The sequence below is a fragment of the Psammomys obesus genome, unplaced genomic scaffold (genome assembly GCF_907164565.1).
Source record: "Psammomys obesus unplaced genomic scaffold, mPsaObe1.curated_primary_1811, whole genome shotgun sequence".
Lineage (NCBI taxonomy): Eukaryota > Metazoa > Chordata > Mammalia > Rodentia > Muridae > Psammomys > Psammomys obesus.
The window spans coordinates 24,326,017-24,353,419 of NW_026596117.1; the positions used below are offsets into that span (position 1 = coordinate 24,326,017).

At 50.4% G+C, this 27,403-nt stretch overlaps 1 protein-coding gene across 4 annotated transcripts in view; it reads right to left on the reverse strand.

The window, feature by feature from the left end:
* Positions 1-301: 301 nt before the first annotated feature.
* Positions 302-27,403, reverse strand: part of LOC129692845 (core histone macro-H2A.1) — a 63,463-nt gene continuing 36,361 nt past the window's right edge. The window contains exons 5-9 of one of the 4 annotated variants that reach the window (XM_055629367.1): positions 26,521-26,628; positions 18,300-18,390; positions 14,146-14,235; positions 11,844-12,018; positions 302-996 (exon numbers count right to left, since the gene is read on the reverse strand). In XM_055629367.1, the coding sequence (XP_055485342.1) occupies positions 831-996; positions 11,844-12,018; positions 14,146-14,235; positions 18,300-18,390; positions 26,521-26,628 (630 nt within the window). In that variant the 3' untranslated portion in view covers positions 302-830. Of the gene's footprint in view, positions 997-11,843; positions 12,019-14,145; positions 14,236-18,299; positions 18,391-19,943; positions 20,044-26,520; positions 26,632-27,403 lie in introns of all 4 variants that reach the window. The other 3 variants (XM_055629366.1, XM_055629364.1, XM_055629365.1) reach the window with 3 other exon arrangements.

A 27,403-nucleotide genomic window follows, 5' to 3' on the forward strand; every position in this document is an offset into this window, starting at 1 on the left:
CTTCCTTCTCTGTGAAATGGGGCTAACAACCCAGTCACGTTCAGGAGACTCGAGACTTTCTCCATGAATTCTTGATACAGCCCAAGGCCAGCAGGTGTCTGACCTACTGCTCAAGGTACAGGGACTATCGGGGAGGGAGCCTCCTGGGGTGTAAGCTGTCTGCGCCTCTGTCCTAGGGAGACTGGCCCGGGGCTCACAGGCGCAGTAATGCAAAGTGTGCCAGTCACAACCATTTAACATTTTACTAAATCGATTCGCACAAACTCCAAATTGCAAATATAATTAAGGACAACAGATGCAGTTCTGTCTGTTAACATTTTTCATTTTCAAATCTATCATTAAGACAAAAAAGTAAACAAAAGTTAGGTCTGTTGCAAATTTTATGATTTTTTTTTTCTTCTTCTGAGGGGGGAAAACATTGTCGTAAAAAGAACGCCACTGGGTGTACAGTAAAGCACCACAACACACGGTACAAACGGGGCTTCCTGCTGCTGTGACACGGGAGAGGGACGTCCTCCCACTGCTCTGTGTTAATCAGGACTTCATTAAAGTAAAACTATAAAATCTCCTAGGTTAACTAAGTCAGACACGGTCTGGAACGCAGTGCTTAACAAGGACGATGCCGACTATCAGTGCTAACAGAAAACATTTCAGAAGGCCCAAAACAATCAAACTGGAAACCAAAACCTTATTTTCCCTAGATGAGTGAAACTGAAAACGAAAGGAGTCCCACCTCCCAGTAAGAGCAAAGGGGATTTTTTTTTTCTATTTTCTTTCTTTCCAGATGGAGGTGGGGGACACGATGTGCGTTGGCTCTGGGGGTCACGGGCCTAGTTGGCATCCAGCTTGGCCATTTCCTGCACATAGATGCCTATACTCTCACTGTCAAAAAGCACAAAGTACACGGTCTTGATGGAGGAGGACATCGTGGACACAAAGTAACTGGAGATGGCCTTGAGAATGAGCTGGGCGGCTGTCTGCTTCGGGAACCCATTCCTGCAGGAGAGAACACAGCGGTCAGCATTCAGGTCACCTCAGGCTGCAGGGTCCTCACACTGGGCTGGGCTCCCCTGAGCCCTGAGGTGCTAATGCAGGTATGCAGAGAGCCCTTGAGGGATAGGTTGTATTAGGAAACTGTCACATCCTGTTGGTATTTGAGAGTGACTTTTGTCACAGAGCACATTCACCTCAGATACCGTCCGGAATTCCCTGTCCTGACACAGATTGGCTCTGACAAGGAGAAGAGCAAACATCCCACCAAGGTTACTGCTATTCTGTTGTCAGAAAAAATGACAGCCTACAGACTGGGAAAGGATCTTCACCAACCCTATATCTGACAGAGGGCTGATATCTAGAATATATAAAGAACTCAAAAAGTTAAAAAGCAGTAAATCAAGCAATCCAATTAAAAAATGGGGTACAAAGCTAAACAGAGAATTCTCAATAGAGGAATATCAAATGGCAGAGAAACACTTCAAGAAATGCTCAACATCCTTAGCCATCAGAGAGATGCAAATCAAAACGACCCTGAAATTTCACCTTATACCCATCAGAATGGCCAAGATGAAAAACTCAAGTGACAACACATGCTGGAGAGGTTGTGGAGAAAGGGGAACCCTCCTCCATTCCTGGTGGGAATGTAAACTGGTACAATCACTTTGGAAATCAATCTGGTGCTTCCTCAGACAATTAGGAATAGTGCTACCTCAAGACCCAGCTATACCACTCCTAGGCATATATACAAAAGTTGCTCAAGTACACAACAAGGATATTTGCTCAACCATGTTTGTAGCAGCTTTATTTGTAATAGCCAGAACCTGGAAACAACCCAGATGTCCATCAACAGAGGAATGGAAACAGAAATTGTGGTATTTTTACACAATGGAATACTACTCAGCAATCAAAAACGAGGAAATCATGAAATTTGCAGGCAAATCATGGGAGATAGAAAAGATCATTCTGCATGAGGTATCCCAGAAGGAGAAAGACACACATGGTATGTATATATTCACTTATATATACCTATAAGATATAATAAACATAATGAAATCTATACATCTAAAGAAGATAAACAAGAAAGAAGACCTGGGGTAAGATTATCAATCATCACTTAGAAAGACAAATGGGATAGGCACTGGATGTGGGAGAAAACAAGTAACAGGACAAAAGCCTACCACAGAGGGCCTCTGAAAGACTCTACCTATCTATCAAAGCAGATACTAAGACTCATAATCAAACCTTTGGCAGAGTACAGGGAATCATATGAAAGAAGGGTGAGTTAATATGACGTGGAGAGGATAGGAGCTCCACAAGGATCAAATATATCTGGACACAGGGGTCTTGTATGAGACTGTTTATCCAACCAAGGACCATGTATGGATATAACCTAGAACCTCTGCTCAGATGTAGCCCAGGGTAGCTCAGTAACCAAGTGGGTTTCCCTAGTAAGGGGAACAGGGACTATTTCTGACAGGAACTCAATGGCAGGCTCTTTGCCCTCCCCACCCCCAAGGGAGGAGCAGTCCTGCTAGACCACAGAGGAGGACTTTGCAGCCAGTCCTGAAGATACCTGATAAAACAGGGTCAGGTGAAAGGGGAGGAGGTCCTCCCTATCAGTGGACTTGGAAAGGGCAGGGAGATGAGGGAGTGAGGGAGGGATTGAGGGAGCGGGATACAGCTGGGATACAGAGTTAATAAAATGTAACTAATAATAAAAATAATGCTGGTGGGGGGAATGAGAAGCCAAGCTCCTCCAGGGACACTGCTCAGACCTCTCCATGAGGAGCCACAGCTAGAATGCTTTCATGACACCTACATGCTGCTTGTATGAGCTCATTTACACTTGCTCTCTCTCCACGAGGCTTCTAGAGTAGAGTGCTGCTGGCTACTGTAAGCACGACACACCCTGGTTTGCCATTTCCTGTCTGCCTGCTTACTGTGTGTCCTACGTCTCCTTGCTGCACGCTTAACAAGCTCAACTCATTCAAAATCAAAAGGACGGCTGCCCTGTGGATCATCCGGACAGAACCATCCGGCACTCACAAGACAGGGACAGGCAACAGCCCGGCATCGGTGAACATGGGAAGGGAGCACTACACTTTTCACAGGGAGCCAGGGTCCGGGAACATTCTGGACAGTGGCCAGCAACAAGTGGGAATGCTGAACGGTGAGTGTAAAGTAGTCAAGGCACATGAGCCTGTTGCTTTTTCCCACTGTCCCTGGGGCCAGCATTGCACAAGGGTCTCCCTGCCAAGGCTCCTGCCAGTGTCAGCCCGTCACGGCCAAGGGACCTCTGAGCAGCTCTGACCTCGTTGCATAGACTCTTATTTAATGTCATGGCAGCAAGGGCTGTTGGTCCAGGGAACATGTCCAAACTGCATCAGCTAGTGCCACAGCAGAGGGTAGGGCAGCCCCTAGGTTGCCGAGCAAACTCTGAGCTAAGCAGCCTCTTGACTTGAGACGACCCTGGAAGTCTTCAAGTCAGTATCCTGCCACTGATGCGTGGTTCTATGGAGAGTTAATGGCACGAGAGGCTCAGAGAGAAACAGAATGTGAACTCAGAACCTGGAGGCTTAGCGCAGATGGGCCCACGGCTGCTGAGGCGGTTCCTAGTCAATGCTGCATGAGCACCTATCGGAGCGGCAGTGCACGGGGTGTGTGGGTGTGTGCCTGTGCATGTGTGGCTGGCCGGGCCTAGGGGGAATAAGTGAGGCTGGGAGCAGCTGTCTCAGCTACCCCTCTGCTCCCTGCAGACTACAGTCCTCAGTCTGCCTGCTGTTTTGGTGGTCCTTTGTGGGCTGGTACCTATAGCTGGGTGGGGCGGTCGGTCTGTGCACTCGAGGTGAGAATGTATGCACGTGGCTCCTTGCCTTCTGCACTGTGCCTGTGACACCGAACCACCTGTGACATTCCCCACAGCTGCTGGTGCTCAAGACATCATAGGGCCCACAAGAAAAAGCTCTTTCATGACCTGCTTTCACCTTGGAGACCTGGGCAGCCCCACATGCCTCAGGAACACTGACCATTCTTAGAGGGCAATGTCATTCAGGCTCAGGCCCCTCTAAACACAGCAGGGCGTGGAGCTCCAGACAGTCTGGTTTCTTCCCAGAGCGAGCCTGGTGGTCTAGCTAAGCTGGAGGACAGCAGAGACAGGACAAAGGTAAGGGCCACAGTGAGGTACCCACGCCCCCTGCCAGATCTGGCCAGCTGGGCATAGTGGCTGTGACTTGCTTTAAATATGGAGAGTTGGGTGGGAACTTCAGGAGCAGTTAAGCTTCCCCTTCTGTTGTGGCGGCGAGCACACTCCAGCAGAGCAGGCCACAGCCAGCTGTGTATATCCCTGTGTCCTCCTGTAGCCTGCACTCAGGACCACGGAAACAGAGAGGGCTGCTGGAGCAGGCACGCCTCAGTCCATAGGCATGACCTGGCTGGAGGGGAACTGAGAACTGTTCTCCGTAAGTGCAGGCAGAGGCCACACTCCACTAAGTCCGAACTTAGCCACTCAAGGAGGCCTGCCTGCCTCGATATACACCTGCTCGGGTGAGCAGTGCTGGAGGAGGGCCTGAGGAACTGCCTGCAGCAATTCCCTGTAGCCAAGCAGCCACAGACGTGTGCTGAGCCAGCTGCTGTGCCTGGCCTCTGCCTAGTTCTGTGATGTAGACTCACATTGTGGCCAGCCACAGTCTGGCGCAAGGTTGGTCTCCTTGGAGCACCAACTGAGCTGGCTATTCCTCGCTGTGTTGGCGTTTCCTGACACAGACCCGAGTGCTCTCCAGGCCTCTGCTAGGGCCGTGGGAAGCGATATGTAGTTGTTGCTGAGGGAAGGTGCCTTCTTGTTCCCACGTTCTAACCCTGAACCTGCAGTTCGTGCTGACATCATGGAGGCCTTGTCATGCACACCTGGCTGGCCTCCACACCGGGAGTGTTTGCCCCTCAGGCCTTCAGCCACTCTTTGGGATCCACGTTCTAGGTGTAGGAAGCAGGGCAGGACTCCGCAATCTTGACTCAGAATGCAGAGGAGATGGTTGAGGAAATGGAGGGTCAGAAGTTTACACCAGCGGTGTCTACCCCAGCCTACCCTTCCTCCGCCTTGACCTGCTGCTGTGAATGTGAAGCTAGATTTGTCCTAGAAGACCATGCCCTAAAGTAGCAGTCCTGCCGAGGCTCGGGGGAGGCAGCGGGAAGCAGCAGCAAGGTGGGCATGTCCCCTGCACTGCTGGGCAGGCTCCCAAATGCTTCCAGCTGCCCTGACTGGATGCACAGGGGACAAAATAGATGTGTGGGATGCTGACACATTACAAGCCATCCCTGCCCCCCAAAGGTGAGGGCAGCGGTAGCCGGCACCGTTCCCTGGCTAGCACACAGGTCACCTGAGTACATGCCCCTCCCCTCGGGGCAGGGCAGCTGAGAGCTCCAGCCTTCATGGCCACACAGCGATCCTTGCGTCTGTGCTCTGCTCTAGCCCTGGCAAGGCAGAGGGCAGGACAAGATGGGTAGTAAGCATGGGGTGTGGCCCAGGCCCCCACTAGAGATAACTGGTCTCCTGGGATCATCCTAAAAGCTCCTGTGGTGGACGACTACCTCAGACCCTGACAGCTACAACTGGAAGACTGATGGCATCATGCCGCAAGCATCATAACCAATGCTGGCCTCACATGCCAGAGAGCTGCCATGTATGAATGGTGCCCAGCTATGCTGCTGGCTGCTGGCATGAATGGCACGGGCTCCTTGGTTCCTGTCTGAGTGGCCATTCCTGTCTTGCCAGGCCTCTGCCTTCCTCTCTAGCTTGGGCGGACTTCAGAGACTAAGTGCTTCTGCTCTGGAGGTAGATTCAGGTTCCAGCTGCCCTTGGGTGTGAGTGTTGATTTCCTCAAGTAAAAATAGGTATTTTCAGAGTGTGCACTGTCTGCTGCAGCCACCTGTGGTCCCCCCTCCCAGGCTCCCCAGCTCTCTGTGGCTTGTGTCCGTAGCACCTCAAGTTCCTTATTCAGTGCTGCCCATTCTACAGTCTTGGTCCTTGCCTGGCACACTCTAAAGCCACGTGAGCTTCCTTTGGATCACTCCTGATGTCTGGAACACCCTTTCTCCACATCTGGCCCACTCTCCTAGGCTAGTGCAAAGGGCTCTCAAGGGCTCTGTCTAGTGAGCACATGGGAAGTTGGGTTCGTAAGGGCTGGGCTCCAGCTCCCCTAGTGTGCAGTCCTTTCCTGCGTGGGCCTCGATAAGCATCATCACCTCCAGGAGTAGAAGAGTCACCGTGAGGCGCAGAAGGCCCGAGTGAAGAGCCACATCCAAGATAGAGAAGAGCAGACCGGTGTGTTAGAGGAAGAAGTGGGGAACTCTGGGTAATGTGGGGACATGGCTGTCACCCCCGATATGATTACTTCTGCTAGGATTACGTTTCTGGTGCCATGCTGGCTGAACCCAGGCCTTCACCATTTTCCCACATTCGCTGTAGCTTTTGACTGGCTGCCCGACTGTGTGACGCTGCCCCAGGCTAAGGCTACTTCTTGTGGAGAAGCCAAGAGCACTGGAGTCAAAGAAGGAAACATTCAGAGGAGGGCAGTGGCTCTGTTTACCACAGAGGTCAGCAGCAGGGAACAGCCTCTCCCTCCCAGACTTCCAAACAGCTGTATGCCATTACTGCAAGCCCAGAGGCCCTCACTGTGGGTTCGGGTACAGATGGCCACTGTCCTGCCCTAGCAGCTCAGGCAATGCTGAGGTATGCCACACTTTGAGGGGTCCTAGGCACGCAGCGAGGCCAGTCTGCCTGACAGCATGAGCTGGGGAGCGCAGGGCTCTGGAAGCAAACTCTAGGTCTGCCAAGGATGATCTGTGTGACGTTGATGTATACCTTAGCTCACCTCTGAATGGATTTACCAGGGTCACCCCTCAGTATTGCTAAGTGGCAGTAGAGATAAAATGGCTGGCAGCACCTAGGGCTCCGTGCATTTTCAAACCCACAAATGTTTGAAAACCATGGGCTAAGAAAGGTTTAGTCCCAGCCCCACGCTGGTGAGTCCCTGTGTACTGCCCCAAGAGGCATCGGCACTGAGGTGTGTGCTGATACTGTACAGAGGCCAGAGTTCTATGGAGGGTCCTCTCTGCCTCCTGCTCAAGCCCTAGGGTGGCAGGAGCAGGCCGGCATCCCTTTGGGCCATCACCAGCCTCTCTGAGGAAAGCGTTCCCAGCTCATCACTGTTTGCATCCCACCTCGATTCTTGTGCCAGAGATGGCACAAACAAGCCGTTTTGTTTCCCGCTTAGTCCCTGTGATTTACTGGCTGGCCTGACATAGTCCCATTCTTTCCCCATGAGAGCAAGGGCAGCTGTCTGTGTGGCTGTGGGACGAGGTCTGCCTGACAGATGTGGCCAGGGGAGCAGGCACATGTGCTGCCTTTGGCGTTCTGCCCTTTAAAAGCTTCCCATTGATTATTTTTAAAAACTTTTACTCCATGAAAAATGTAAATAAGTTTGTAATAACAGATGTTCTTTTACGAGAATTACTTTTATGCTTCAATTAAGAATTTCCCAATCGCCATATGAAAGAGCGTGAAATTATTACCTGCAATAAAGGGTGCTATTGCCTTGCTCTGCAGAAGCAACTTTCATCAGGGCAGATCAAAGCGCATCCGAGGCATTAATTAACTGAGCCTCAGAACCATCTGTGAAGAAGGGTAGAGCTCATGGTCTCGCTTATTAAGGAAGGCTCAGAACAGAGAGACTGATTCATTTATCAGAGGTTACACAGCAACACAATGCTAAAGAACAGACCTTCTATGGGAAGTAGAAGCAATAAGTATGGCTGTCTAAGCTCTAATCCAAAAACACTGTTAAACTGTTGTGAACCTACTCTGGGAGGAATCCTGGCACCTATGACAGATTCTGTGGTTTGACCAGACACTTGTCTTTGCACTGGAAGGGTATTGGGAAGGTTCAACTCTGTTGTGTGCTCATGAAACAAAGTAGGGTCTGAACCTTGCAACCATCCTCCCGTTCAGTCTTCCGAGAGCTGCTATTGCAGGTCAGCCATTACACTGGACTACACATGGTGCTGATACAAGGCTAGAGTGGACACAGCCACCACTACATTTGCCCAGGAATCCTGGCTCTCCTATGCTGCTGGGCTGAGCTCCTGCTATGTGCTGGCAGGTGTGAGCAAGCTACAGGCACAGGACAGGTGTGACTGTTATCTTTTGCTCAGGAATCCTTCAAGCTCATCTATAAGGTATTGGGCCTAGTTTTGAGCCTTCATCCAGAGGTCGAAGGAAGACTATGAGAACAGCACTGGGGACTGGAGGGCCTCTGAAAAAGGAGCCCTTGGTGTTCAACACTGTAGGCTGGGGAGAAAGGGAGAATCTGCCACAGCTCCTGGCCGTGGGCTCCATGAATGGGCTCCATCTGCCATCATGGTGGGGAGGAGCTAACGGCTGCAGAGAAACAGCAACAGCCAGAGATGGACCACTGAATGTGTGAGACATCAGTGTGGCCCAAAAGGGGCCTCTGCTCTCCATAGTTCTTGCGAGGGCTGAAGGCTGCTTTAACCCACAGGGCTGAGACAGCCTGGAGGGACAGCACACTATGAGCTCAGCCAATCCCTGGCCTTACTCATCCTGCCTAGGGTAAAGGAAGAACAGAGGTCTCAGAACTAGGATGAGCTTCCTAGGGAAGGCAGGTGGCCCATCTGGACACACCACCTGTTAGTACAGACACCCAGGTGGCTTCTGGAGATCTCAGTTGCGGACAGCTAGAGCCTCTGAGGTGCCCTCACCATGCTTCAGCCGGAACCTGAGCCTCCCAGGCTGGCGGCACAGCGCAGGCGCTCTCTAGCGCTCTCTGAGGCAGCCCTGCCCCACCACACAGTGGAGCCGCAGAGCACTCCCTCACCTTTGGAAAGGGCCTTGAGGTGCTTTCCACAGTGAGGGTCCCTTCTCTGCCAGCACTTGATTTCAGTGAGCTCAGGGCTGCCCAAAGAGACCAGAGGAGTGTGGGGTCTGACCTCTACACTCAGCTGAAGGACCACACAGTCCTCTGACTGCCTTGGTTCTGTGAGAAGGGCTCCTAAGTCCACCCAGAGTACATGATGGGCTAAGGCTGGGGAGGGCCTAGCCCTAAGTGCTTGCCTGTTGATCTTTTCATTCAGTCCCACCTTGTATTGTATCCACAGCAACAGGCCCTTGGCTCTCCTATAGCCATGGGAAGGGAGGGAAAGCATTCTGGGGAAGAAAAGAGCAAGGGGTTGAGGGCTGTGGTGGTCTGAGTAAAAATGGCCCCCACAGGCTCACAGGGATCACCATTAGAAGGCGTGGCCTTGTTGAAGGAACTGTGTCCCTTGGAGTGGGTTTTGAGGTTTCAGAAGCTCAAGCCAGGCCCAGTGTGTCTCTCTCTCTCTTCCTGATGCTGCCAATCAAGATGTAGGACTCTCAGCTCCTTCTCCAGCACTATGTCTGCCTGTGCACTGCCACACTCTGGATTAAACTCCTGAAACTGTAATCCAGCCCCAGTTAAATGTTTTTCTTTGTAAGAGTTGCTGTGGTCACAAGTGTCTCTTCACAGCAGTAGAAACCCTAGCTAACACAGAAGTTGGTACAGGAACTGAGGTATTGCTGTGATAGGCCTGACCAGGCAGCAGCTTCTTGGCAGAATGGGGACTTTGGATTAGAAAAGCAGCTGAAAGCTCTAGGTAGGGGCTAAATGGGCCATTCTAGTAGAAACATGGAAGACAGGGGTGGTGAGGGTGATTTGAACTGTGGGAGCCTGGCTCAAGAGGTTTCAGAAGAGAAGAATTTTAGTATGTGGCCTAGAGATTGTTTTTGTAGTATTTTGGTGAACAATAAGGCTACTTTCTGCTCTTGTCCAAAAAAAGTCTGCCTAGGGCTAAACTGAGGAATTATGGATTGACATACTTGGCAGAGGAGTTTCCCAGGCAGCCTGGTATTGACAGTGTGGCTGGGTTATCACTGGCCGCACTTATGCAGACCTTTAATGAAAAGGAGCAAGCTGAGCAAAAGAAAATACAAAAGACACCAGAAAGTGTAAACAGATGAAGGAAAAGCCTGATGCTGAGTGGAATAAAGGGAGTGGTGACGTCAGAGCAAGACCCCACCCGGCCCAGCTTCCCACTTGTGAAAAGGAATTAAAGAAAAGCTTAGGGCTTAGGGCTGGGTGCGGTGATGTACAACTTTAATTCCAGCATTCCAGAGGCAGAGGCAGGCAGATCTCTGAGTTCAAGGCCAGCCTCGTCTGGCAGTGAAGGAAACCCCTGAAAATGGGAAGCTGGAGAAGATGTAATTAAATGAGGGGGCTGTGTTCCAGGGGCGGCAAGCAACAGAACTTGCAGATGGTTCTGGCTTTAGAGTCAAGGACACAAGAAAGGGGTTATGGAACCTCCCTCTGGGACTAAGGAAAGTCACTGGGGCCAGGCATGTGGCAGGGTGCTCCTGCACGGAGGCCTGCAGAGGCCATTTTGTGAAGCTGTGAAGGTGGCCTGGACCACCAAGAACCCTAGGATACCTGCTGAGGGGATGGAGCCAGCCCAAGACTCAGAAGTGAGTTGCGGTCACAACTCGGAAGGAACTGGGGCGATGAAGAGCACTTTGACATCAGATATAGAGATGCAGCGTGGCGTCTGCCCGACTGCATTTTGGTCTTGCTCTGGGTCAGTTTCTCCTCTCCATGCTCTCTTTCCGAATGATAAGGCGTTCCCCCGTGGCATTGTATGTTGGAAGTATGTGATCTGCCTTTTGATTTTGCTTTTGCTGGGAGATTACAGTTAAGAGACTGCATGTGTCTCAGCCAGGACTTTGGACTTTTAAACAGGGTGGAGACTGATAGACTATGGAGATTTTTGAAGTTGGGCTGAGCGTATTTCTGCACTGTGATATGGCTGCAAACCTGTGGGGATCAGGAAGCGGAATGTGGTAGTTTTAATAAAAATGGCCCTCACAGGCTCACGGCGAGTGTCACTAACAGAAGCTGTGGTCTTGGAGGCGGTATGTCCCTGGGGGTGGGCTTCGAGGTTTCAGAGGCTCAAGCCAGGCCCAGTGTCATTCCCTTCCTGCTGCTCCAGATGTGGGACTCTCGGCTCATTCGCCAGCACCGTGTCTGCCCGCGCATCTCCATGCTTCCCGATATAAGGATAATGGACTAACCCTCTGCAACTGTGAGCCAGCGCCAGCCAAATGTTTGTCTTCATCAGAGTTGCCGTGGTCATGGTGTTTCTTCACAACGATAGAAACCCGAGCTTAGACAAGAGCTTTGCCCAAAGATTGCTAAGGTCCTTCTTGCACTGCCCCTGCGTTCCCGCTTCTGTTTGAACCCACCTGAATCTTAGTGACCCTGTAAGAGCCTCTGACGTCTCTAGACCCCTCTGTGGTGACCCTTGTGGTCAGAGTTAGATCATTCTAACTCTTCACTATCCCACCATATGCTTTTAATGATTTTTAAAAACTTGTGTGTACAGATGCCTGTGTATGCTATTGTACATAGGTGCCCGCAAAATGTATGTGTACATATGCCTGTGTATGCTACTGTCTGTAGGTGCCTGCGGGTGCCTGCAGAGGCCAAGAGTGCACTGCTCTGGAGCCTGAGTTACAGGCGGTTGTAAGCCTCCCAGTGTGGATGCTAGCAACTCTGGGAGGGCAGAGGTGCTCCTGACAGCTAAGCAGACTCTCTAGCCCCGGCGCACGGCTATTTACCTTGGCATTCTTTGGACTGGGCTTCTGGCAGAAGCAACGCTTGCAGGCAGCCTCAGCAGGGCTTGCATGCAGCGACAGCTCTGTATGTGGGGGCCGTGACTGCAGAAAATACACCACGACTGACACAGCTGCACTCCCGTGCCCGTACCTGCCACTGCCGATGGATGGGAAGGCGATCGATTTCAGCTTCCTGTCATCAGCTAGAGCCAGGCAGTTTTTCACTGTCTTTTCTAGAAGCTCTTCACACTTGTCTGCGCCCCACACTGGGCTGTTGCAGTGGATCACAAACTTGGCGGGCAGGCCGTGGCCTGCGCTCACAGCGGCTAAAAGGGACAGGGAGAAGCACACGTCACAGGAGGCCAAACTCACACCCTCTCTCCTGCTCTGTCGTGAACCCTAGCCACCTCGGTGGCCTGTGTCCAAGGAAGCTGCAGTTGCCTCCATGCCATGGCTCCACCACCAACTTGAGCTGGAACTACCCTCAAGCATCTCCCCACTGAGACGGTGGCGTTCAGTTCACTGCTGCCAGGAGCTGCAGCAGAATGTCAGGGTAGCCCTCTGCCTCAGAAGGACAGTGGGCTCTTGAGAGTGTGTGGCCTTACACACCAGTTCCACTGGATGTTAATTAGTGGCTAACTATGGTGGACCTCTAACTCCCCACACACAAGTCAAGGCAGCCTCGGACAGCGAGGCTTCAAAAGAGTGGCAGCCCGATTATGTGACCTGACCCTGCCCACGATGACAAAACAAGACTGGCTCTTTAGGGAGTAACTCTTCCCTTCCCTGCAGGATGTGCTTCCAGCCACACATCTCCATGACTGTCTGCTTGGCCCTCGTCAAATCTAAGGGCACAGCCTCAGCTCTGTCACAGGCCTGAGCTGGAAGCAGCCTGCCCGTCTCCTGGAGCAGTTCTGGGGACTACAGGAACTGCTACAGGAAGACACTCAGGCTCTCAGTTTTGCCTGAGGGTCAAAACCTGTTTTGTTGAGTGGTTGGCATTACCCCAGGGGTATCATTAAGGTGAGGTACTGGGACACTGTCTATGGTGCCATTGACAGCTGAAGGACTGTGTTCGCTGCATTCACATGCTCTGGGGTAAAGGGCTGACGTGAGGGCTATGGTTCGGAGCATTTGAAGTTGGCGATCAACTGAGTGGGAAAGGGCCGGAATAAAACCCATAAACAGACTAACTCTGGCCAGGCATAGGCTTTGCTCTCCTCACTCTCTTCAAAGTGTTGTAAGCCAGGTGGAACCCCGGCACTCGAGAGCCCAGAAGTTTGAGACCAGCTTGGGTAACAACAACAAAATCTTAAAATAGCTTAGAATCAAGACAAAAAAAAAAAAAAAAAAAAAAAAAAAAAAAAAAAAAAAAAAAAAAAGAAAGAAAGAAATGTTATTAAAACAAGCAAGAATCATTTGAACCACACTGAATCTAACAGCCTTTCCCATGGTCTTCGCTCCGGTCATACCAGGCTGCCTCCCATCAGACCACATCACGTGCCTAAGGTCACTAGCGGGCCTACGGGTGGGGCAGGTGGGAGCGGCCAGCAGCCTGCTGGAGAGCTAATCATCTTTCTCTGCCCACCCTTGCACAAGGCTGGCCGTGGGTGAAACTGCCCAGAGCTTTCCAATTGGTGCTCTTTTCCCTGTAGGAAAAGAGAAGGCATACCATGGGTCAAAGTTCATATTTCATTGTTAAACGACCCTGATACGGGCCCAGGATACAAGTAACATTTCATCTCTGGGCAGGACCAGCTGTCTTTCCTGAGAGGACCTGTGTGCACATTATATATAATTACTAATGGCCACATTTAGTGAAGATTTATTTTTAAGACAAAATGACCATCCGGGATTACAGAGTAAGAAAGAAAAAGGCAGAGCCTGAAATGAGGAAGGGAGGGTCTTTCTTCATGCAGAGCAGGTGCCCCCCCACTTGATGAACTTGGGAAGCCCTGTCCTTCAAGCCTGCTCGCCCCTAAGATTCCCAAACTTGAACCCTACTTCCAGATTTTAGCACGGCCCCATCGGCATCCCTAGTCTTGTTCTTCCCTCTCCAACTAAGAATGGCGGCCGTGGCACACAAAACATGGGTGTTTATGTTTCCCATTAAAAGCACAGCTAGCTGAAGAAGGCTCCCCACAGGCTTGCAGGTAGCTCAGTCTCCCCTCAACTGTTCTCAGATCTCAGCTCCATCACACTGTTTCTACAAATCCTCTGAATTTGAGATGAAGACACCAGACAGACGGAGCGACTGAGTGAATTTTAAATTGTCAAGGTGGTGTTCATGAGCCTTTAGCTCTGCTGACTACGCGTGAGCTGTGTTCTAAGCGGCCCAGCGCTTGGCTCTTCCACCTTGCAGGCACATCGGCACCACTATCTGCCCTCAGCCCTCAGCTCCTCCCCTTGATGCGCCAGCCACACCACAGAATACAGCATACTCCCCACCTTACCTCCAGCTACTTCCAAGGGCCCATTCTTTTTTCGAAGTTCCAGAACAGCTTCTACAAACTCCTTGCCACCTTTCTTCTCCAGCGTGTTTCCTAGGCAAGGGCAGGGCAGGGTCAGAGTGCCACCCTGCCTGTGGCACACAGACACTCAACATGTCACGTGATTACATACTTTAAGTGGTCTGAGCAGCTATATTTTCATAAGGCTGCAAAACAGGATCTACGCCTTGGCTGGTCAGGGAGGGAAAACCTAGAAAGATTTACCCTCAGCCAGTGGTCACTAGTCACTACTGTTCTTTCTGGTTCCCTAGGCTGCCCCCTCTCTGGGGGTGACTCAGGTGGGAATGCCAGAGACGTGAAGGAGGCATGTGTCCTTGGCACGCAAGCCTGGCCTTCATGCTTTCACTGGGCCTGCAAAAGCAGGTGGCACTGGCTTCCAGTGAGCCTACCCAGGCTTTCTTTTCTTAGGGAGAATCCCCAAGTAAGGAGGAATGTGCAGGAGTAGCACTCACTCCTCCTACTGAGCAGCCAGCACTCCTGGAAGAATGCCAAGGAGAAAGTGTTCCCATCTGGCCACCTCTGGGCCAGCGCTACATGCTTAGTTCCTATTTTGCAGCTTTGGTGTCATAGGTGAATTAAATAAAGAAAAGGAAAAAGAAAAGAAAAAAAATGGTCTCAGACAATATTTTCTTAATAACATTAATGATTCAGAATTGTTTTAGGGAAAGGAGGGCAACATCAGAAGCAGAGCTTAAAGATGAACTGGTTTGCACAAGGCTTGGAAAAGGATGGCTGTCTGCTTACGACCCGATTTTTAAAGGGCCTTTCTGAAACTAGGATACTGGCTATGAGAGCCAAGAAGACCAGCACCTGTGAGAACTTTGGGCTCCAAAGCTCGTGTAGGCCACAGGCAGCAGTCTGAGCTGTGGCAACAGCAGTTTGTCATGTCTGGCCAGAACAGAGTCCTATTCTTCCTTAAGCTCTGGTTCCTCAGTTCTGTGCATTTTTTTAAAAGTCCTTTTCCTCAAAGAGGGTGAAATGCTCCCCTTAAGAGTCACCATTTATCTTGGAGAGTCTAAGTGTACCTGGGTTGGCCAAGGTCTACTGATGTAGTAGCCCAGGTCCTATGTGCATGCATGCTCCTCAGAGGTGAACTAACCCCAGGAAGTGTCTGGAAGCAAAAGGCAAGCCCCTGGACATGGTCATGGTTAAGACAGAGCCAGGGCTACTGGCAGGGACTGAGCCATTACTGTCACCTCAGACAGTGCGCGGTGCATGGGGGAGCATGGTGAGCAGCCCATCTCAGGAGAGGTCCTCGGGTAAGAGAGGCCTGGGCCTTGGGTTCCTGTGGTGGGATCCTGTTCTCCACAGCTCAGCACGCTCTTCTGCCTTTACCTCCGTGAAAGCTGGGTCAGCATTCTATGCCAAAGTCATCTCCAGAGACTTGCACCTGCTGTTGTTGCGTGTCTATGGCAAGCTTCAGCGCCAGAGTGGCAGCCGACTCCCTGTGCGTCTCAGGGGATGCTCTGGGCCGCAAGGCCCCATTCCACACAGATAAAGATATGGCCCAGATGTGAGACCCCGATAGAGGCTCAATGAAAAAAAAAAGCCGGCACGGCACTTCTCTTATGGACATCACTGAGTCCCTTTTAAGATATGTTTCCAAAGAAAATAGGCTGCTTTATAATTAAAGGTGTGTAAGCTTAGGAAGAGTGTTTACTTTAAAATTTTTACTTATACTTAAATATTTGTTTAATTAGAAGTGAAAGTGCAAGCTAAAAAATACACTTAATGCATTTCTCAGACTTAAAAACTGAATCGTAGGTCGCAGGCAATCAACCTAGTCAGGACTGGACTCCTACACACACAGACGTATGCACATGTCCATGTAGACACACGTGTACTTTTTAACAAGAAACAGGCCCATTTTCAACCATATTGTCAACACTCTTAATGTAAGGCTCTTGCTTTTTAGGCTCAACTTCAGGGTTAATCATAAAGCAATCGGCTGATTTGCCCCCAAGCATAAACATGTGTTACCCCCATGAGAACGAGAACATTATCTCATGCTTAGAAAGCAGGCATAAGTATCAGTGTTCGAAACAGCCTAAGCAAAAATTTAGGCTTGGACAAATGTCAGGCTCAGCCTGTGGTCTATTTCACTGTTAGAAAGAACTTTTGATGGTAAAGTTAATCACTGGGCTAAGCATTCCTGCACTCGAATCCCTTCTTCCAGCAGTCTCCGGACTCAGGAATTCACACCGAAAATGCAAAGTATAGCCGTTTCCTCCTAGCTTCCTCTTTTCCCTTCTCTCACACCGGAGTGGGAGCTGGAGCCAATTGAGGCCACGTGTGAATCTGGATTATCACTGTTTTGGGATTGTACAGGTATCTGAGGGCAGCACTAGTTTGGTCTGGATCTCCAGGCAGAGAAAGCAGAGGCGGGCTTTGGAAGACTGGATTTCCCCGGTACCTTCCTTCCTCCTCCTGAGGTTTCTAGCTGTGACAGGGACATGTGGCACATCCTTGTTCACACTCTCTGGCCCACACTGGCCACAGAAGACAGCAATGTCTGCACGCCTCAGGGTAGAGTGTCGGGCTGTCATTACCCTACAAGCCTAGGCCTGGTGTGGGGAGGACTGGGCTTTGTGTGGGGCCACAGCTGGCTCCACCAGTCACTCCCTAGCTGGTTGCAACCGTCTCAAAATCTCTCTCTTCCCCTGTGGCCAGTTCTGTTAAACAGGAGCCTTTCACAGAGAGGGCAGCTCCCCGGGCCTGAGTGAGACACTTTGCCTAGGGAGCTTCATAATCCCCACTCCATCCAATACCCTGGATGCTAGGATGAGCAGGCCTTAGTCATTCCCAGCTCACAGGACAGGCCTGTGCTGTTCGTTTATTTACTTTATCCAAATAGGTACTTCCTGCACATCAAGTTTTTATTGAGTTGAGAAAGGAAACCTCTTTCCTAAGCTGCCTTCCTAGGAGGAGTTTCATTGCCTGCTGCCTGGCTTCATTTTGGCATGGCACACTTAGCAACTTCCTGCTTTCCATCATGTCTGAAATCCAAAATGCTCAGCAGAGTCATCAGCCCAAATTGCAATGTCTGAGGCAGCTGTGGCAGCAGGCTCTGAGAGTGCCTAAGCCAAGCTGGGCAGTCTAGTCCTAAGTTACTTGCGCCCAGGACTCGGGGAAGTCTTTCTGCGGAACCCCTCACCTCACCTTTAAGATTACAGGACTTGGTGCTGACTAGGAACGTCTTCGTTCTCTTTGGGTCCACACACAGAACAATGCTCAGGCTGAGCACATCTGTGTCGAATCACAGATGCACACTGTAGTGAGGCCAAGAGCAAGCACAGCCCAGGACCTAGCCCCCACATAAAGTGCTCTGCCTTTCCTTACATTATCCCCATTCCCAGGTTGAGAACTGAGGTGTGGCGGAACTGCACGTCTTGGCCAGGTCCCGTAACAGTAGACAGTGAAGCTAGGATTCAAGTTCCTCCTTGCTGGGGAACGCACACTGTAAGGCTGCAGGCCCCAGTGCCCCTGTGGCCTCACTTTAGTTATACCCAGCATCCCGGACTACTCACAGCAGGGCGCCTGCTGCCTGGGGAGACCCAGGAAGCACCTGGGACAGTGCCTCCCAAGTGCTGTTCAAGGACAGCTTACAGACTACAGCTCCAACCTGACTGAAACCGCCCACACAGGAACACATTTAGAAAGTCCCTGTGTGTCTGAGCTGTGAGGCCATTGGTAAGAGGGTGGGCTTCTGACATGTGAAAGCTGGGTGGCCACAGAGCCTTGTGCGCAGGAGTCTGTCTGTCCTGTTGAGGGCATGGATGGGGCCCCACCTGCCTGTAACTGAAACCTCGGGGAACCCAGTCTCCAACAAAGCTGCGCCTCATGAGGCAGAGAAAGAAACGTTGCTGCTGAGCCAGTTTCCAAACCAGAAGCGCCCGAGGGGCAGCCGCAAGGTGCGCCCGGCTGATGGCCGGCTGTGCTTCTCCAGTTCATGAGCCAGGGACGAAGGCCCCGGGAGGTCAGGACGGCTGGAAGTGCGAAATGAATGCAGCCTGCGTAGCTGTCAAAGGATCAAGCTGTCTGCGCGGCCGACTGACCATGCACACACACACGCTCGGCAGCACCCAGCTCGGCATTACCTACTTCACCACCGATGTAGAAGTCAGTGTTTGTCGGGTGAACGACAGCATCACTGTCGATCGAGGCAATGTCAGCCTGAACAACTTGCAACTATAACAGGTAAACAGATGTAGATCAACTGTGTTGGACCGAGACCCACGCACAGGCACATTTACTAACGCCCCAATGGCAGGGCTGGCCTACCTGGTCGATTCCAACATATGAGCCCAAGGGGCAATCAGTCCACGCAGTGTGCGCACATGTGGATGGGAGTGAGGACAGGAGGAGGAATATCAAATGGGACATGTTTAAATTAAACATTTGAATGACAAGTCCAAAAAAAGAGAACACACACATATGAGATCATTTCCAAAGATTAAAAGAAATAAAACAACAAATGCCCCACTTCACCCTGCAGAAGCCTGCACAACGCTGGCACCCCACTGAGAAGGCTACAGAGACATGGCATCTGCTTTGAAAAAATGTGAACTGTCAGGCCAACCACAACAATGAGTTTCTCCATTCGTCTATCGCAGTCAACTTGCAGGCGTTGGTTTATCCTTTTTGCCTCCCTTCAAATGACAGCTCAGAAAGCAGCACAGATACACGAACAGGGTGTACTTTCCCCCTGAATGGGTGGAAGTATTTTCCCAGGCTTTTCTCTTTTCCCAGCAGATCCTTTCAACACAACTGGGACGGAATCGGTACCACTGATAGCCTCTGCCCTTTTGTTTTATAGGTGGCATCTGGATAAAGCAGGTGGAAAACAAACTCCAACCAGGGCACGTCCGAGCTCCAGTCTCTGTTTTGAGCTCACTGATGTGGCCTGTGTGGGTGGACGTGGGCTCCGTCCTGTCAGGAAAAAAGCAACTGCGGTTGGGAGCAGATGCAGAGAATACACTGTGGACACGCTCAGAATGGCCCAGGCCCTGGGGCAGCTGGCAAGCCTGTGTCCCACAGGGGCACTTATCATGCCTGGCGTGGACAGTCCTCTCGTGAAATGATGGGCCACCTGAGGGAAACTTTCACCTTGTGCTCAATGTCTGCCCTACCCTGCATGGGACAAACTCAGAAAGGGAGTTTGCCCTTCTGACTAACATCCTCCAGCCACACAGCACATGCAGGTGGCCGTCAGTCACACACATGGAAGAAAAGGCTGAAGGACAGGAGCTGGTAAATCTGCTTATGAATAAAGTACAGCTCCGTGATATAAAATCCAGCTTGATTTCCTTTATACACTTTGAGTGTCATGCTAACCAAAGCTTAAATGGAGAAACTATTGTTTTGTCGTTTCCTGAGATTTTTTTTTCAGCTTAAAAATAAACAAACAAATAAATAGGAAAAAAAGAAAGGAATAAAAACCACACATTTAAAAATCCCTCCCAAGAAACCAGCAGTCAGTTTGATCATTATGGAAGAGAATTTAGACGGTGATATATCTGCAATTCAGGGAAAGTAGCCAATCACACTCAATGAGACTTAAGAGACTGCCTCCATTTGGAGTGGTCTAGAGTGAGTCAATAAGCAAGGTCTATAATTAAGTGCCATCAAGGACTGGGATTTGCCTTGACCATGCGTAAGTCTAGGCAAATGAAAAGCCTAAATTCTGGGTTCCATAAATTCTCATCTGACGGCTGGTAGTGCCAAACCCCATCCCCAATTACCTAGGTCATCTTTAAGGTCAATGTCAGCATTGGTAGGATTGATTATGGCCTCCACCTCAAAGCCGGCTAAATTACTGATTTCACTGTGAATAAGGTTCAGCTGAAAAGAAAAGCACGAGGTGGGAAATAACAGGAGAGCCGGCAAGTAGCAGAAAAGTGAACCCTGCACACAGGTGAGGCAGAGGATGCCCACGGTGCACTGGGCAGAGAGAGAAACAGGGAGCTGCTGCTAATGTGGACCTATTTCAGACAGAAGACTCCAGTGCCACGGGGTGCTAAGGGGAAGCCAGCTAGGTGGGCGTTCAGAACCTGAGGTGTTGCCTAGGGTGAAAGGGAAGTACAGGCCACAGCAGCCTGGGCAGAAAGCTGGTCGTTCTCGTTAGGGGAACTTGTAACCCAGAAGCAAAGTGCTCAGTGTTGATGGAGGAAAGGCTGTTGTCCTTGGGCACCGGGAAGTAGAGAAACCCTACCTGGCTGTGTACACCTACAAAGTGCCATTGTCTTGCAAGTGTTTATGGGTCTTTCAAGGTGTCCTCACCACTGTAGCTTCTGGTTGTCCCTCCCTGCTCCCATCATGCTTAGGCGTAGCAAAGAGCAAGGATGTTCTGTTACTTGGGAACACTTAATTTTATATGCTCATTAGTCATACAGTGACTGGAGTTCTAGTCACACCCAGGAAGAAACCCAAGCAGTTCTCCAGAAAGACAAAGTGTCTTTTTAAAAAATAATTTTCACCTCACTTGTCAAGTTGCACTGATCTGATGGCCGGCTCGCATATACCTTGATTGTGTTTGCCCAATCAACTGGGTCTTTCTCAGGAGCCACTGGCCTTCCTCCCACTGTTGCTCTGTTGCCATGGCAGCCCTTGGTCACTAACTAAGAGCAGTGGGTGCTGAGTCTGCTGTCCTGGCCCTGCCTTACTCCCTTCCTTTCCTTTAGGATACTTGTGGCTAAGTCAACAAGTTCACAATCTGTCTTGTCATCAAGCTGTAACTCCTTCGATGACATCAGCTGTGCCTTGGCAGCCCACGGACCCATCGAGACCCAGGCTTGGGGAGTGCCCGAGCCTGCAGTGGGCAGCAGAACTGAGCCCTTGTCCTGGCATCCACTATGGGGGAGGGTGGTGGAGCACATGACAGGTTAGCTCTTGGCAACCAAACTCCAATGTGCTGAACTTCTGGAGCCAAACATTTTGTTACAAAGAAAAAAATTTCTGGTAAACTATATGTAAGAGAGATACACCCCCAAATTTCTGATCCTTAAAAGCTGTGAGATTTCCAAAGTCTAAAAGCCCGTAGACTAAGAGTCCTTCTTTGGGAAAAAAACAATGGTAGAAATGAGTATGATTGTTTGGCTAAGGAAAGTGTCAAAGCCAGAAGAAGGGCTTTATTTCTGCCTGCGGGCTTCATGTTCTTAGCACTGTATGCTGATTGGGGGCTGTTCACACCCCTAACTTGGAAGAAGAAAGCCACTAGGCTTCTTCATCAAGTTGCCCCCAAGGGGCCCCTGGTCCTAGTGACAGATGCACTCATCGGCACACAGGCCTTGGCTGTGCCTTCCTGCTAGGAGGCTAGTAGAGTGGGCGAGACTCCAAGGAAATGCTGCTCACAAAAAAAAAAAAAGTCCATGTCCCCATCAGAAAAACTATAATCACTCTGTGTGAAAAGGCAAGAGGTTGGTGAGAGAGGAAGGCAAAGGAGAACATGCTCAGTGAAGCATGGTGCCCACATACTTAAGTATCCACAGGATCATCTGTTGAAGGGTCATGCAGGTTCAACCCTTAAGACTTTTTCTGATTGTATGCACATATCTGGGGTTGTATTCACTGGGGAAGCATTCCCCTGACCCCGAGTGGTCAGTCTTTGCCTATTCTGGGGAACAATACCTCTGTCCAGGGATTGAGCTCTCTAGGCAAACTGTGGAGTATCCTGCCTTTGCAGGAAGCAGCTGCAAACAGAACTTGGCTCCCTAGAGAATTCCTAGTTCTTTCTGGCCTCATCACCACTCCTTCTTGCCACAGGTAGAAGGCGTTCTTGGAGTAAGGACCACTGTACCTCAGGAGGCCTGCTGCTTCCAGCCAGTGGAGGACTGTCTGTCTCCCACCCACATGTAAGCATGAGGCTAATGTTGGATTGTCCATCTAAGCATGTGCACTGATGTTTAGAACACAGCCCTGAGTATCAAGACTGTGCTGCTCTTGTAGAGTACATACAAATAGGAGAAGACTAAGAATACTCTGTTCTACAGAGTATAACAGGGACTGGTGGGGAGAGAGCTGGCTTACTCTTCTTTGCAAAGAAGAGTGGGTAATTAACTTGGCTTGCACAGGTTGACCCGATGGCAAAGGTCACTAGTGAAGTGACCATCAACACCCTAGACAAGAGAAGAAAGCCCGTGAGCACAGTGCATATGGGCTTTGTGTGCACAGCCTCGAAAGGACCAGTCTAGTAATCTACACCTGAACTGCCGTGTCCTGTGCCAAAACAGAAGTCAGTCAGAATAGGTCTCCTCCCGGCCACAGAGAACGTGACCACACAGAGTGTAGGGCAGATTATATAAAGAAATCAGACTGCCAGAAAATTGTGAAAATTCCCAATAGTCTTATTTTCTGGGATGGAGAAAGATCATTAGTGGTTTCAGTGTTTGAGTAGAGTGATTACATCTCTGTCATTTTGTGGAAAGATTAAAAGCTTCAGTTTTCTACCACGGCAAGGAAACTTGAGTGAGGCTGTGAGCCCTGTTGGCTGCTGTAGGGACACACCACTGGGGCATTCCAATAACAGAGCAGGAGTGTGTCACTTTGGCTGCAGTTGGAAGGAAGGGATGTAGTCTAGAAGACCAAGGTCCTTTTCTCCACCAGCGACTGGTCATCCTGTCTCAGCCCTGTGCTGGCCTGTGTCTGACATCTATACCCAGCTTCTCTTAGGGTGTTCATGCCCTGTTTGGCAGTGAGCACCAAACACCATCAGATATAACTCTTGAGGTGAAATGACCATCTCCTTTCCCTTAAAGCAGGACTACAGGCAACGCCAGGCTCAACAGCTGGGTCCTTGCCCAGGCTTGCATTCCAGCAGCGTGAAGCCAGTCTGGTCTTACCTAGGTGGGGAGGCTGGGTGTGCCTGCCACCGATGACAAGAAGCAAAAAAGTAGCCTGGTTCCACTACCCTGACCCGACCTAGCTGACTAAAGGAAATAATAAAATCCCTTTTAAAACCTCATTAAAAATTCAATTTTAAGACATCCGAATGACTATTACAGATTTTCTTAATGGTATGTTGGGCCTACCTATAATTGGCAAACTCTGGTGTCAATCATTACAACGAAGAGGGGTGCTTGGGCTGGCCTCACTTTCCCATGTAACTCACATAAAGTCCACTTCCTTCCTAAAGGGAATGGGAAGGGAGCTGTCTTCAACAGAGCTTTCCAGACACCTCAGGAGAACCATCTTCCCCCGAGAGCCACAGCGGGCACTGCTGTCTTCACATCTGTGGCAGGGTGTGCCTATGCCACATGTGTTTCTAGCCTAATTTCCCAGGGGATTGGGCCCAGGGGCAACATATGGTAGGCTTCCGGCCAAGCACTGCCCCAGAGGCCAGGATGGGGCCGTGCAGCATGGGCCGTGTGTCGTCATTCCCTATTCTACTTCAGAAGCTGGGCAGCCATTTGAATGCAGGAGTGGGTTGAGAGCTCTCTCTGTCTCTCTCTCCCTTCCTTTTCACCTCCCTCCCCCCCTCCCTTTCTCTCTCTTGCCAACTTCCCACCCTCAGAAGTGGCATGGCTCAAAGGGAACCCCTGGAACCTGATGCCTGGGTCTCTAAGCACTGCTACCATGATCCTGACCATTTGGGAAGTTAGCGACCCAATTACATGCCCCCCCCCCCCCCCCCCCCCCCCCCCCCCCCCCTCGGGACCCTCCCCCCCCAATACCCCCCCCCCCCCCCCCCCCGCTTTCCCAACTGTTTCAAATACAGTTTCTACCATGAAACAAACCACCAGTGCTGACAGAGACATGGCTGCATGCACTGTAACTGTCTTTGTTGTTGTGGAGTATTGTGTTTACTTTTTAAAAATAAAACATGAGGTTTTAAAGGGGCCTAGAAAGGCTATGTCTCAGTGGAACCACAAGGCAAAACGCTTGTGGGTTCAGGCTAACAGCACTGTTTTCTTTTTTTAAAAAAATCAAACGTGTGTGAACACGGAAATCACAAGAGTAACGAGGGGGACAGCTCCTGAGACTGCAGTCTGAAATGCATCATTAACAACAATTAGAGCCCAGAATCCTGAGCCCTGGGCTGGCTCCTCCTGTGAGCAGCCTAGCAACCAGGGCTCCCAGGGCTGGATGGGCACAGTGTCTCATTTCTGCACCAGCTTGCGTGCTGTATTTAAACATCGCTTTCACTGTCACAGATGGGAAACATGGTGCACAGAGCAGGGTACCACAGCCTTCCTGCTAAAGTACACTTTCAGAAACACTTTCTGAAACTCAAACCAGAACTAATGCCCGAGCCAGGCTTCCAGCGTGCTTTGTGTGACACTACGTGTCCATTTGGTGACTGCTGCCCCTCACCTGACAGTCAAAGCCAATAGGGAGCGCTGATTCAGAATAACTGCCTCCAGCTACAGGAGTGAAGGGTTCCTGAGAGGACAGAAGCACTCCAGTGTTTTACATGGGTGCCCAGGCTGACATAACCATACAGGTTACTCAGCTACTGTCCTCAGTGACTCTGGGGACCCTGGGGAGCAGGGTGTCAGCACACCCTGTGGTGCACACACTCAGCAGGAAGGGCAGGTTCACGGTATCCAATAGGCTGAGGTGTTCTGACATCCAGAAGGGTGGATGGGCCGTCCTGGGTCAGCACGCAGTGCTGTTCTCAGGCTGACCGCTCTACTCTAGGCTGTAGCGCAGCGAATTTTCATCAAAGCCCAGGTCTCTGACAGGCACACTGGCTTCCTGACCTACCCTGATGCCTCCGTTCTACTCATCAGACCATCTGCAAATCATCAGGGTATCAATACTTTTCTATGGCTTTTTGGACCCTGCAAGCTCTGAGACAGACAATCAGCATTGAAGAGATTTATAATTTTCATCCCTGAGGTACCCATTGTGCAATCTGAGACCAGGAGGATCCCAAAGAGAGGAGAGCCATGGAGAGCTGGCAAGCCCAGCTCTGCAGACACAAGCGAGCTATCTTGAGCAGGGCTGCAGGCAACAGCCCACATGTAGGCTTGACCCATCTCTTTCCAAAGCAACAGAGCAACAGAAGGGCATCTGTGCTGGCATATGGCCTCTTACAGAGCTCAGAACTTTCATGTTGTTTGCAAGTGTGTCTTTTCCAGTGAAGCGAATGTGAGTTCTAGCTGAGGCTGGCTCTGGGGTGGCAGCAGAAGGGGACAAGATATGGAGAGGCCGTGGTGCAAGAGAAGAGCAGGGCGGGTGAGGAGGAAGGTGTCCTTAGGGGCTGGGCAGTGCTGCTGCTCAGCAGGCCTCCCTGCTCTGGCTCCTCATTTCCTTGGTGAAGGAGAATACAGGCGGCTAGCTCTGCATGGCGGAGGGATTTACACACCAGTGGCAACTGAGGCACTGTGCTAGAACCTGTTGATGCTGTGGAAGCAGACTCGGGTGTTTGCCTTCAGTGCTGAGAAGAAGTTAAACTTTTCAAAGCCAGACCTTAAGATGACAACTAGAACTGCTGCTTTACACAAATGCACACAAAATCCAGACAATGGTTATAAAACGTAAATAGCGATGGTTAGATTCCGGAACAGTCACCGCAGGATTTGCATCATGAGAGCCCGAGTGCAATTAGTGACAGAAGAGGGAAGGGCTGGGGACAACTGGCAATGAGCAAGAAAATGGTGTCGTTGTGATGCAAAAGAAAACTGACAGTGACGACCTAAAAATGATGCAGCTTCTAAACCAACTTATACCACCTTTAAGCAAAATGGCCTGCAAGATCAAATTCAGTCCTTGAAGGTTCTATTACATAGGATTAAAAATTAGACACAATATCCACCCCTCTTTTAGTCCACTCTCATGTTCAGGTCTTAAAAGCCTTTGCATCATTTTTATTTTCAATAAAAGTGAATCAACTTTTACAAAACCATGGCGTCCTGGCAAAGCTGCATCACTGGGGCGGCTGAAAATACATTGCCCATGGTCAACACAGACAACTGGCTCGAGGAGCCGCCTGGCGGTTCAGTGAGGAAGCCCCTGGTACACTTGTTAGTTTATCTCGGAACAACCCAGCTCCCTGGATCAGATCAGTGCCCCCCAGGACCTGGCAGATCTTCCCCCGGGCACAACCCATGCTACCTGATGACCGGCCTATTCCACAGAAGCACCTCCTTCCCTAAGCCGAGCTCCAGGGTCCTGGCCCCCTGGCCTTCTTGTACCACCATCCTCCTTCCTGGAACCTACCAGAGTCCCTGACCCAGCTTAGTGATACTGTCAGCATTTACGCCGCTAAGCCCCGGGGCTACTTCCAAAGCCACCCGGCAGTTACGCTGTCCACCCACTGAGCTGGGCGGCTCAGGAACCTAACCCTGTGCCCTCTCTCCCAGGACCGTGTCTGCCTACCTTCTGGCCGAGGAAGAGGCTCTTGGTGGAGAGGACGGTAAAGCCATCTGCAGGCGTGCCTTCCGTTGTGCTGTCGGCGCTGGCTGCCTTGCTCACTTCTCCCTGCTTCTTCTTGTACAAACCAAAGAGTTACAGCATGGACTCTCCAGCAGGGGCCACACCCCTCTGCCTCTCCTAATAGGGAGACAGGCCCAGGCCTCACCTATGAACAATTCAGAGGCCACAGGAGACGGAGCCACCGGCATGTCCCACAGTGGGGACTGTTACTTAATTTTGAGAGCCCAGAGTTTTAGGACAAATTTTAAATTGTATTTTTATTACTTAGAATTTTTAAAATCTTATAAGTAAAACCTAATATCTCTTCCTAATGGTTTTTGGTACTTCCTCTGTTAAGATATTTGCATATGAGCTACCCTATGAGAAGCTGCCTCAAAACAGAAGACACAAGCAAACTGTTTTTGGGGGATGGTAGTGGAAACCCTTTCCCATATTCCTCCATAGTGCTGCTGTGGAAGCCACAGAGGCTGCTGTTTCCCCAAAGCCACAGAGCCAGCATGTCAGCACACTCCCCAGCATCCTTCAGACCAAAATATGTGCACCCTGGAGTTCCGGAGGAATTTCCAAGAGGCAGAGGGCCCTCATTCTCAACATCCACTGTCTGATTGAGTGGTAAAAGGACAATGGTTCTGCAGGACACATACTTCTTATAGACTTTTTATTTTATTTTATTTTTTTTACTTTTTATTTTATTTATTATGAAAAATAATAGAAATAGACATTTGTCTTATTTGTGGATTTTCTACATTCTGGTGTTTTAGAGGATAAGGGCAGTGGGAATGGTGGGGATTTCAAATTAGACAGTTTTTCTTTTTCTTTTCCCTTC